Source organism: Dreissena polymorpha, chromosome 1 (assembly GCF_020536995.1).
Source record: "Dreissena polymorpha isolate Duluth1 chromosome 1, UMN_Dpol_1.0, whole genome shotgun sequence".
NCBI classification, from domain to species: domain Eukaryota; kingdom Metazoa; phylum Mollusca; class Bivalvia; order Myida; family Dreissenidae; genus Dreissena; species Dreissena polymorpha.
The window spans coordinates 161,201,212-161,213,302 of record NC_068355.1 but is presented as its reverse complement, the minus strand read 5'-3'; the positions used below and the strand labels follow the sequence as shown (position 1 = coordinate 161,213,302).

The following is a 12,091-nucleotide window of genomic DNA, read 5'->3' as shown; positions in this document are numbered from 1 at the left end:
ATATTTTAACTGTATTATTTTGGATTTATTTTTTTTGTATCAAATGCTTTAAAAAAAAAAAAAAACATAATTTTACCAAAATACTTTAATAAACAATGAACCTTAAAAGTAGTTTTCTGATGTGACGTCAAAGTTATGTTGACGATATGATTTCATTGGTAGTCAATTAATATGTAGCTAATCACAACAATTAAACATGTAATTGAAGACATTGGAAGAATCCAAATTTTAATTATGACAGCATAAATGATCATAAAGGTACAGCATGTCATAAAAATGCGCTCTTAATTTCTCTAGGATACCATGACTCAGCAGAGGTCCTACAGAGGGAGGCGGGGCTAGCAGGCTGTGTGACACCACCCCCAGGGGGCCCAGGCCCCGCTCCCCACCTGTTCACCCCTGTCCACACTGCCAGTCCACCCTCACACTACACCAGTGTACAGGTTGGCTTGCTCACTCCTAGACCTCTGGTAAGAACAAGGAGTGATTGTAAGCTTTACTATTTGTAGTCCAAGATATACTACTCTCTCATGCGTGCAACTGTAGAAGAATTTCAATTTAAAAAAAATCAAATTGACTTTGCTGAAATACCTCACAAACATGTCTTTGATGGAAAAAATTTGACACCTTTAATTTTTTAGTGATATCTAAGTATTCTATGTCAAAATTATTTCATCATATGAGGGGACTGACAAAAATGTAAGAAATACTATCAATGCAAAAGAAAAGTGTATCGCACATTTTGGGGTAGCTCTGATAATAATCCCTTATGCACTAAATTTGTATTTTAAACTTATATCTTGAAGTTAAATTATATGCACAACCCCCCAATACAATTCATCAAATTGAAATACAACTTTTGATCCCTTACTTACACAATTTATATTCTCAGCTTGAAACTTGAAAAAAAAGCATCAACTTGTGATTGAAAATGACTGAACCCATTATAATTATTAGGAAAAAATGCTTGTCCATGTCAATGAATACTACCATTGTTGTTCTAGCATCGTCCCCTGAGCCAGCAGTTGGCATTTCCACACAGTGGCTCGACTGCCTCCCACACTAACACCCAGTCCTCCAGTCACCCAGCTCCCTCAGGCCAACAGACTGGCACCCAGCATCATCCAAACCAGCAAGCAGAGAACCAGTCTAATCTACATTCCCTAAGTCAGACCTCACCCGGGAAGCAGCTGAACATTTCCCATTCACAACCACAGCAATTGACAGAGAACCAGTCTAATATTTCAAGTTCACAACAGCAATTGACTGGCAACCAGTCGAACATTCCTGCCACAGCGTCATCAGCCCCGAACCAGTCTACAGGTTCTGGTCCCCAGCAACTGCTACCTGCCAGTAACCAGTCTACTTTGCAGCATGTGCATCCTGCAGGTCAACAGTCTAACTCCACACCTCAGACACCTGGTGGGCCTATCCGCTTCAGCATCAGTCGACAGGGCCAGGCCAGCAATACACCAACAATCTCCCACACTGCATTGAGAGCGCCTGTAAGTATATAATTACTGCCCTTTATGACCTTACACAACATAGTTGTAAGGGGTTTTATTTTGAAATCAGGTTGTCTGTGTGGCTGTCAATGATTTGGGGGGTTGGCATATCTTTACATCTATAACATATATCAATTGGAAAATGCTTAGCTTGCTAGATCTCAATGAGGGCAAAGTGCATAGTATCAGAACCATAACTCTTTCAGACCACATTTATAGGGTTACTGCCCTTTGTTAATTAAAAATATTTGTAAGTGGCATACTTTGAATAAAACGTACATTTAGAAAGATCTTATTGAGAGCAAGTGAAAGCACAAGAACAATAACTCCAATGACTCTTGTTTTCATAATTACACATGTATTTCCCTTTGTAAATGTTCATGCCAAAGTTGTGTGTGGGGCAAATAAATGAAAATATTAACTTAAAACATAATTTGTAGGAGCTCTTATTGAGGGGATGCATAGTACCTGAAAACCATAACTCTTGCTTCCATATTTTAATAGTTATTGCCATTGGTCTTAAAATCAAACAAGTTAGTCCCTCTGAGGAGGCTTCAGGCATGATAATAACAATTCTAGTTATATTTATTTTATCCTGGTATCATAAAAAAAACTAGCAACCTTTGGATGATATTTACAGGGATATTAAATTTAATTCATCATTAATAAAACATTAAAACGTTCTCACTCAAGTATTTATTATTGACAGTAAAATGTATTGTCTATCTTTACATATGGGAAAATGGGGCATGCATGTGCGAAATGCATGTGCGAAAAGTGTCATTCCATGATAGGGCTGTGCAGCCTACACAGGCTTATCATGGACGTTGCTCTCCGCCTAAACTGGATTTTTGCTAAAAAGAAACTTCCTTACCATTTATAATACCATTAAAGCAAAAAGTGTTGTCACTGATAAGCCTGTGTATACTGCACAGGATAATCTGGAATGACACTTAACGCACATGAATAATGACCAGTTTTTCAAGAAAGTGACTTGCATGTTAAGCCTATCATTGTCTTGTCAGGCAACCCAACAAAGGTGTCGATATGTGAAGGAGCGTGATCCAGTCCTGTTCAGCCCTGCAATCAAGCGGGAGATGATGCAACGTACACACACAGAGTACGAGATCAGCCTAGATAAGATCATCACAGAATATCTACGGAAGCAGCACGCCCTCTGTCGCAACCCAGTCGTCACGTGCCCACCCATGTCTCTCTTCCAGTATGTTGGTCTTCTGCATGCACAGATCTTTCTTATATGTGTCTTCAAATTTCAATCTTTTAGGAAAATAAAATAAACTGTTATTTAATTCCATTTGGCCAAACTGGCCTTAATTCATGTTGTTATTTGAAAGAAGGAAAAACCCAACCAAAGGCAAAGATACAATGCAACATATGCTTACCAGTAGCGGAAATTTTTAGGTATCTTTTTCATATATGCCGTGTGAATTGTTTGGTATTTCTTTTCTAAAATTTTAGTGAAGAACACGCATGTTTAACTCAGATAATCACACTTTAATTTCATCAAGAATAAACATCAATGAAGACTTGGTTTGGTTCATAGTTCAGCAATTTTCAATTGATCTAGTATGTTATAAAATATTGTGAGTATATAAAACTGATAATTAGTACAAACCCTCTTAAATTGTTACCATGGCAGGGCCAACCCAGTTGTATTTAAGTTTAATATATGATAATAAATACTTTTAACTTTCATTTCAGTCCCCATCGGTGTCCAGAGCCGAGGTGTAGACAGAGCGCGCCACTAAGCTTCACTGCACGCACTCTGAGGAGACTGGTAAACTCCTTTTATAACTAACCAAGAGGAAGTTTGAAGTTTTGCCATTTTAAAATTATAAGGTTTTTATTTATTTTTTTAAGTCTTATAAGATTCTGATAAGTTCGTAATGTTGGTGGGCATTGGGCTGGTGGCGTAAGACTGTGGTTTTCACTCAATAACTTTATAATGAGTAGTGATATTTTAAATATGTCCAGATTTGGCTGGGAATTGCTTATCAGGTGAATTGGAGCAAGGTCAAAATTGCAAAATATTTTTTAAAAAGCTCCTGTACAATAATTTGAAAACAAAAATAGGTATTTCAATCAAACTTGCTTTAAATCTAATAATTATATATATATATATGTATGATAGTGTCTATATATATGTATGATAGTGTCTATATATATGTATGATAGTGTCTATATATATGTATGATAGTGTCATGGTCAACATTGCCCTTCACTATGTATGACAAAATTGTTCTTTCTCAATTGCCCAGTAACTTAAAAAAAATCCCTTCATATACCTTATGTCAAGACCTGTCTTGTGATTATGGTGGGTTGGGTTCATGGTCTAGGTCACCAATTTGAAATGTAGATAAATATTTGCAGCTGCCTGAATTGAGCTTTTGTAATGGAGCTAATGGAGCAAAATAGTATTGAGGTATTTTAATGGAACAAAAATCAATTGAGCTATTGCAATGGAACTGAGACTTTCTTTGCAAGTGCATGTCACCGCATGTCACCGTTACTAAAAATATAAAAACAAAAAAGTACTGTTATTGCTTATTAATTGAAAAACAAATGTAATGTTAGAAATATTAAATTTTCTGTGAATTTCCACACTTCTTGTTTAACCTTTTTTGACAGTTCTTCCACAGTTTTTCTGTTGAATATATGTGTGCTTTTGTTGGGACTGTGTCCTGAACTGTTGAATTTGAAGCTTTACTAACAACAAATTAAAGCACTCTCTCCTATACTTATGGATGACATCTTTGGATTTTTGTCCCCTACCGGTGAAACCGGAGGGGACTTATGGTTTGCGCTCCGTGTGTCAGTCAGTCTGTCAGTCTGTCACACTTTTCTGGATCCTGCGATAACTTTAAAAGTTTTTCATATTTTTTATGAAACTTGAAACATGGATTGATGGCAATATGGAGAGTATATGCACGTCATTTCATTCCGTTCCTACGTCAAGAATTCTGGTTGCTATGGCAACAAATATTTATCAACAAACAAAAAATTACTGACAATGGTGGAGTTTCACCTGTAGGGGACAATATTGCTTGGCAATCTCTTGTTTACAATAGTTTAGAATGAATTTGATGTTTCCAGATTCACCCGAGGTTTGGTGGGCCTGATGGTTGCAAACTAGACAGGAAGTTCATCTACAGCAGGTAAATAATGATACACCTTATATATTTTGAGAGACTAGACATTGTAAACCACCATGATGCATGTGCACCAGGTCATTCTAGTACTTTATATTAAACATGCAGTAATAACACCTTTTCCTTTGAAGTGATACTTGGTACCAGTGTTGCTAATTAACCAATTATATAAAAATGAAGATTGGAGAAATAGGAAAAGTTAATAATATTTCCAGCACAGCTCTTGTATATTGTTATTGTTGTTTATTCTGATGAAAACAGGCCATGATGTGTGGTTGAAATCTCAAAGGATTGTATTTTATACCCCCCATTACGAATCACGATGAACGTCCGTCTATTCATAGACACAAGCTTGGCAGAAGACGTTCGCCTACACTTTTCAATAAAAAATATTCAAACTTGCATGTTTGTTGCTTATGATAAGATGTTGTGCATGTGCAATTTTGAACATCCTGAAAATTGCAGAGGTAAAGCCTCTTTGACAACTAAGAATTTAACCTTGCTCTGGGAAAACCAGGTTTAATTAATGTGTGTAAAGTGTCATTCCAGATTAGCCTATGTAATTCGCAATTGTGCACATGCATCAAGCCCAGTTTTCCCACAACACAGCTGGATTGTATTGTTATAATTCCCTACTTTGACAAGCTCTTGTTACTGCCGTACTGTTGACAAGTGTGGTTGTTCTGGCTGCAGGTTCCGCCCTTTGAGGACGTACAAGGACACTGAGGATGATGGCTTCTCCTGCTGCACATTTGCTGTAAGTCACTGTAGCATGTATAAAGGATTTGTCAGTGTCCAAACATAAATATTAAATATGATCTAGTATATAAATATTTTAATTCCCCAGATTGTTTTACCCTTTCCCACTCAGAGGCGTAGTGAAAATGGCTTTGTGCATAAACCAGAACAGCCAGCAAGTAACTCTCAGTCTGTTCAGGTTTTATGCTGATTGCTGTTCATCAGTATCTAAGGGTTGGAAATTAAGCCTTTAAAAATTAAATCTAGTAAGAAAGGCCTTTAATTAAATGTAACTTTCTAAGGGACTACAAATGCGTCAAAATGCGTATCTTAGTGGTAAAGGTTTAAGCCATGTCAAGAATGTGACCCTTGTAACTATACCAGGTATTTTGTCTAAATTGTAACTTATAACTTTATAATAATATATCCGTGGGTTTTTCAAAAGACTGTTTTATCTTGTGAAATATATATTTTAATTCCCATTAAAATATTGTGCTGCTTTTCATAGTTTTCTTTAACCAAATACGTTCTCTATTTGTATCATTTCAGTCATATGTCCTTATTCTGCACCACAGAGTTCAATGCCTATCCATACCACTATTTATTTATATTTATATTTTTTTATTTCAGAACCTGCAGGTTTGTTTGTTCTTTTACCTTATATATTAGAAAACTTTGCTAAAGTAGCTACCCGGTATATTGATTCCTAAATGTTATATACCTTATAAATGTATTCATATTTCTTTGCATACATGTACCGCTTTTCATTTGATTTCTTTTAATGAAGTGAAAAATATAACTTATATTCACGATTTTGAAGTTATTATACCAAACAAAATTATGTTCAAAAATACATTGCTCTAAACGCTACTTGCAGACCAGCCAACAAAATTATGTTCATAAATACATTGCTCTAAACGCTACTTGCAGACCAGCCAACAGTATTATGTTCATAAATACATTGCTCTAAACGCTACTTGCAGACAAGCCAACAGTATTTAATGATTGGTACCTATGGGGGCAATCTGCGGCTGGTCAACACACAAAGTGCTGAGGTAAGAAGTTTTGTTTGCTTGATTATTAGTTGTACAAGTGGGATACTCAAGTCATCAGTCGGTTTGTCTGTCTGTCAGTTTGGTTAGTCCCTATGAAATGTTATAAGTTTGTGAAGCAACCTACATTCCTAAAATAAATCTCTCAAGCTTAGATGGGCATGACACTTTATGCAAAATGACCCACACATTTTTGAGTTATTTGCCCTTGAACATGTCTGATTCATCAGTGTAGGGTTTAACAAAACCTTAGTGTCAGAAGACAGATTACCAGTGTAAGAGGTTTGCTCTGGGTATACAGGGCTTAATGCATGTGTGTGAAGTGTTGTCCAAGATTAGCTTGGGCAGCCGGCACAGGCTTATCAGGCGAAAATACTTTCCTCCTTGATTGTATTGAAGCAAAGAAGAGACTTCCTTCAAACAAAAAATATAAAAGCAGAAAAGACAACACTACACACATGCATTAAGCCCCATTTTCCCAGAGAACGGCACATATCAAAGTTAAACTTATTGCTCAGTATTCTTAACAACCTTTGCAACATACTTGGATATGCATTGCGCTGCTTTATGTATTTAAAACTGTTTGTGTAAAAAAAATGATGCAATAAATGAAGCCCAATAAATACTTAAACGTAATAAACATTACCAATTTTTGTAACAAATTGTTTTTTAATCCAATATTATTTCTTTGAAGAACACTTTCATATCTGCATTTAATTGTAGTACATGTTTATGCCCCCACTTAAAGAGAGGCATGAAGAATTACATTTTTTCTTGGTTAATCAGTGTCTTTGATACATATAGTAGAACATAAGTATTAAATTTTGCTAAAATTTTGTTGATTATGAATATAGTGTTAATATTTTTTTCATCAGTGGCTTTGATACATAAAGTAAAACATAAGTATTAAATTTGCTAAAATTTTGGCGATTATGAATACAGTGTTTATATTTTTCAATCAGTGTATGTCTCTCATATAGTTCTTCTTATTGCTGTAGGAGACTGGCAGTTTTCATTGCCATTCTTCACCTGTCACCCACTGTGAACACTCCAAGGTCAGTAATAGGAATACAAGTGTTCTATCACTTATTGCTCACATATGATTTTATGCCTGAAGAGAGTATGTGAGTGTATTGTGATCACATCATCTTAGTGTCTATCTATCTGTCCTGCTTATTGTGTTGAGTACAACTCAATTAGTACTTACAGGATTCAAATATTACTTAATTATCATTCTAGCATTGTAATGATGGAGGGATTTGCGAGGAAGTACAAGAAGATCTTTATTTTACTTATACTAGACAAGCTATATCTCCATATTTACCCACGTTTGCCAATATTTTTTGGAAAAGAAACTCAAAATCAATCTCCTTTGGCCAATAGGTTTTAAATACATTTGTTCAATTGTATGTTGATAGTTTCAAACAGATAAGTACATGCTTTTGCCAATAAGTTTTGAATAGTATGCACGTTCTCTTTGCATTGTGCAGTATTTGGATGTGTTGTATTTCCAGGATGGCAAGCTGGTGTTGACTGCCTCCTCCTATGGCATCATGTACAGCTCTGCACTCTGGTCTTGGGGTTCAGAGACCCTCGATAACAAGTTAGATACTTTAAACTTGGTCATGGAAAACTGGGCTTAATGAATGTGTATAAAATGTCATCCCAGTCCGCACTTCCCCCCTTCGCTGGATTTTGTTAAGAAGAGACCTAGATTTAACAGAAAATTCCATAAAAGTGGAAAGTGTCTTCTCTGATTAGTATGAGTGGACTGCACAGGCTAATCTGGGACGACACTTAAACGCACATTCATTAAGCCAAGTTTTCTAAGATTTGAAGATGATTTAGCATGCTATCTTTTAAGTGCTGCCTTTAAATATTCAATGGAGCTCAAGTTGCATGTAAAAACATTGGACTCAGAGAAATTGAATATAAAGAAAGACAGGCGTAAAAAATGTCAAATGTAGTCAGTTTGGAATGAGTATTGGGAACATGCAATTTGTAATACTTAATTTGTAATCTTGAAACATACGTTGCCGGTATAAATTTATAGATCAAACTCAATTTGATTTTCCCTAAGAAGAGTCTTAATTTAAATTTAAATAAATGTTGCTTATTTTTCTTAGAGCCCGCCTTAACTCTACTGCTGTTTGCAGGTTCAACTTTGAGGATCACCACCTGGAGTTCAGCCGCCACATCCAGGACCGGTTGATAGGCACCAAGGATGAGACTGCTCATGTAAGTGGGATTACAGGAGCCTTGTTATGGGTAAACTGGGCTTAATGCATATGTGTAAAGTGTTGTCGCATATTAGCCTATGCAGTTGGCACAGGCTAGTCAGTGCAGGCTAATCAGTGATGACATTTCAGCTTTTATGGTGTTTTTGTTTAAAAGAAGTTTCGTCTAAACAAATATCCATTGTAGGTGGTGTCTTCCCTGTTTAGCCTGTTACCCACATTAATTAAATCCACTTTTATCAGAAAAAGGTTCACATGTACAGCGGCACACACAACATGGCCGGCTAGCTCAGTTGATATGAGTCCTCAATTATTATTCCAAGGATCGCTGATTAAATTACTTGCCCTGCCACATTTTCCTGTGGGAATTTCTCATGAAATTATTTCCACTCTCGCTCTTTACCGCGTATCAGGTAGTTGATATTACCTCTTTCTATGCGCTACATATCTTGACTACTAGCCAGTTAATTGCTTCAACAACTATCTTTCTCTACAGATGTATGTGTTGACTACTGGTCAGCTAATTTCTTATAGCTTCTATTTACTGCAGATCTATTGTTTGACCACTTGTTAGCAAATTACAACAATATATGCACTACAGATCTATAACTTGACCAGTGGTTAGTTAATTGCTTTTATTGCTATTCACTACAGATCTATGCCTCAACCACTTGTCAACTAATTTCTGCTACAACAATCTATTCATTACAGATCTATGACCTGACCACTGGCCAGATGGTTGTGAAGTTATATGATGCAGACAAGGCCAACAATTACAAGGCCAATCGTGCAATCTTCAACCCAACAGACGAGCTTGTACTCAACGATGGTGTCCTTTGGGACGTGAGGTCGGCCAAGGCCATCCACAAGTTTGACAAGTTCAACCAGTATGTCAGTGGAGTATTCCATCCAGTTGGCCTCGAAATCATCATCAACTCAGAGATTGTATCCTTTAAATATTTGTTTTGTGAAATATTGGAGCCTTACTTTGGGAAAACAGGATTACATGAATGTGTGTAAAATGTTGTCCCAGATTATCCTGTGTGTAAAATGTTGTCCCAGATTATCCTGTGCGGACTGTAGGGACAATACTTGCCGCCTAAACTGGATTTTTAGCTAAGAATATACTTTCTTTGAACAAAAAGTATCATAAAAGCAGAAAGAGTCGTCCCTGATTAATCTGTCTTACTGCGCAGGCTAATCTGGTACAACTCCTTACCCACCTGCATTTAGCATTTGTGAAATATATGGTAAGTTATCACCATGCTTTTAGGCCAAAACAGTTTGTTCTTGAAAATGTATAAACAAACATTAAGTGCCAAAATACAGAAAATCCAAGTAAATCAATAACATAGAATTATGTAGCTATGTAGCATCTTATATTGGTGTGCATTTCTTTGATCATATGACTTTTAGTTTATTAATCTACAATATTTATGTGTTTATTTTATTTTTATGCCCCCCTTCGAAGAAGAGGGGGTATATTGTTTTGCACATGTCCGTCGGTCGGTCTGTCTGTCTGTCCACCAGATGGTTTCCGGATGATAACTCAAGAACACTTAGGGCTAGGGATCATGAAACTTCATAGGTACATTGATCATGACTGGCAGATGACCCCTATTGATTTTCAGGTTACTAGGTCAAAGGTCAAGGTCACAGTGACTCAAAAAAAGTAAAATGGTTTCCGGATGATAACTCAAGAATGCTTATGCCTAGGATCGTGAAACTTCATAGGAACATTGATCATGACTGGCAGATGACCCCTATTGATTTCCAGGTCACTAGGTCAAAGGTCAAGGTCACAGTGACTCGAAACAGTAAAATGGTTTCCGGATGATAACTTAAGAATGCTTACGCCTAGAATCATGAAACTTCATAGGTACATTGATCATGACTGGCAGATGACACCTATTGATTTTCAGGTCACTAGGTCAAAGGTAAAGGTCGCAGTGACTTGAAATAGTAAAATGGTTTTCGTATGATAACTCAAGAATGCTTACGCCTAAGATCATGAAACTTCATAGGTACATTGATCATTACTGGCAGATGACCCCTATTAATTTTCAGGTCACTAGGTCAAAGGTCAAGGTCACAGTGACTCGTTCATTTTAACAAAAAGTCCTGCAGGAAACTAGAATTTCTATAAAATTGTCTGTACAGTACACAGCAAATTGATTGGGCCATTATTCTCAACAAACTATGATTGTTTAGAAAGACCTCAAAAATCTTGAATCATGGGATTTTAGGCTAGGGATAACAATTATTTCCAGCTGCTGTGAATTTGCAATAAAACACTTCTTACGAAACGGAGTGTTGCATTTTTTACAAGCAAACAAGTGTTTAAACCATTCTTTCTCTGCCCTTGATATTGCAAACAGCATTTTAATCTGCATATTAAGAATTTGGATGAAGAAAGAGAATACTGCTTAGTCATAAAATGTACAGGTTTAGGTTGGTCAGGGTTTTTTGCTAGCGTCTTGTGCAAAACTGTGTGCAAGTATTATTGTGGTGATAAGTTTCTAGTGCGCGTCATTTTAATATACAGCAGTATGCTGTGTTTTGAGAACATGGTGCACAAAGTTGTTGATGACTATAAATGAATTATTTACTTAAATTAGGTCTGCTTGCATTAAATGTACATTAAAATAATTAAGATTTATGTGAATTAATTGCTATGGTTTATTTTTTGTTAATTGGTAAAGCCACTGGGTCGCATTTTATAATTAAATTGATCTTATTTAACGTTGTTCAGTTATAATATTTCAAATTTGTGTTTTAATGTAAATACGTTATTTAGGGCATATTCATTATGCCCCCCTTCAAAGAAGAGGGGGTATATTGTTTTGCACATGTCGGTCGGTCCGTCCACCAGATGGTTTCCGGATGATAACTCAAGAACGCTTACGCCTAGGATAATGAAACTTCATAGGTGCATTGATCATGACTGGCAGATGACCCCTATTGATTTTCAGGTCACTAGGTCAAAGGTCAAGGTCACAGTGACTTAAAATAGTAAAATGGTTTCCGGATGATAACTCATGAGTTCTTAGGTCTAGGATCATGAAACTTAATACGTATATTGATCATGACTGGCAGATGACCCCTATTGATTTTCTGGTCACTAGGTCAAAGGTCAAGATCACAGTGACTCAAAATAGTAAAATGGTTTCCAGATGATAACTCAAGAATGCTTATGCCTAGGATCATGAAACTTCATAGGTACATTGATCATGACTGGCAGATGACCCCTATTGATTTTCAGATCACTAGGTCAAAGGTCAAGGTCACAGTGACTCGAAATAGTAAAATGGTTTCCGGATGATAACTCAAGAATGCTTATGCCTAGAATCATGAAACTTCATAGGTACATTGATCATGACTGGCAGATG

At 36.3% G+C, this 12,091-nt stretch overlaps 2 protein-coding genes across 2 annotated transcripts in view; one reads left to right on the top strand and one right to left on the bottom strand.

The window, feature by feature from the left end:
* LOC127858495 (small integral membrane protein 29-like) overlaps window positions 1-12,091 on the bottom strand; it is a 220,403-nt gene that overhangs the window by 114,174 nt on the left and 94,138 nt on the right. The gene's annotated exons all lie outside the window — the stretch shown is intronic.
* Window positions 1-12,091, top strand: part of LOC127858517 (DDB1- and CUL4-associated factor 1-like) — a 95,113-nt gene that overhangs the window by 63,646 nt on the left and 19,376 nt on the right. Inside the window, exons 22-32 of the mRNA XM_052395720.1 lie at window positions 298-470; window positions 1,005-1,505; window positions 2,531-2,727; window positions 3,228-3,303; window positions 4,620-4,681; window positions 5,369-5,432; window positions 6,397-6,468; window positions 7,464-7,520; window positions 7,980-8,068; window positions 8,622-8,703; window positions 9,414-9,647. Of these exons, the coding sequence (XP_052251680.1) occupies window positions 298-470; window positions 1,005-1,505; window positions 2,531-2,727; window positions 3,228-3,303; window positions 4,620-4,681; window positions 5,369-5,432; window positions 6,397-6,468; window positions 7,464-7,520; window positions 7,980-8,068; window positions 8,622-8,703; window positions 9,414-9,647 (1,607 nt within the window). The remainder of the gene's footprint in view (window positions 1-297; window positions 471-1,004; window positions 1,506-2,530; window positions 2,728-3,227; window positions 3,304-4,619; window positions 4,682-5,368; window positions 5,433-6,396; window positions 6,469-7,463; window positions 7,521-7,979; window positions 8,069-8,621; window positions 8,704-9,413; window positions 9,648-12,091) is intronic.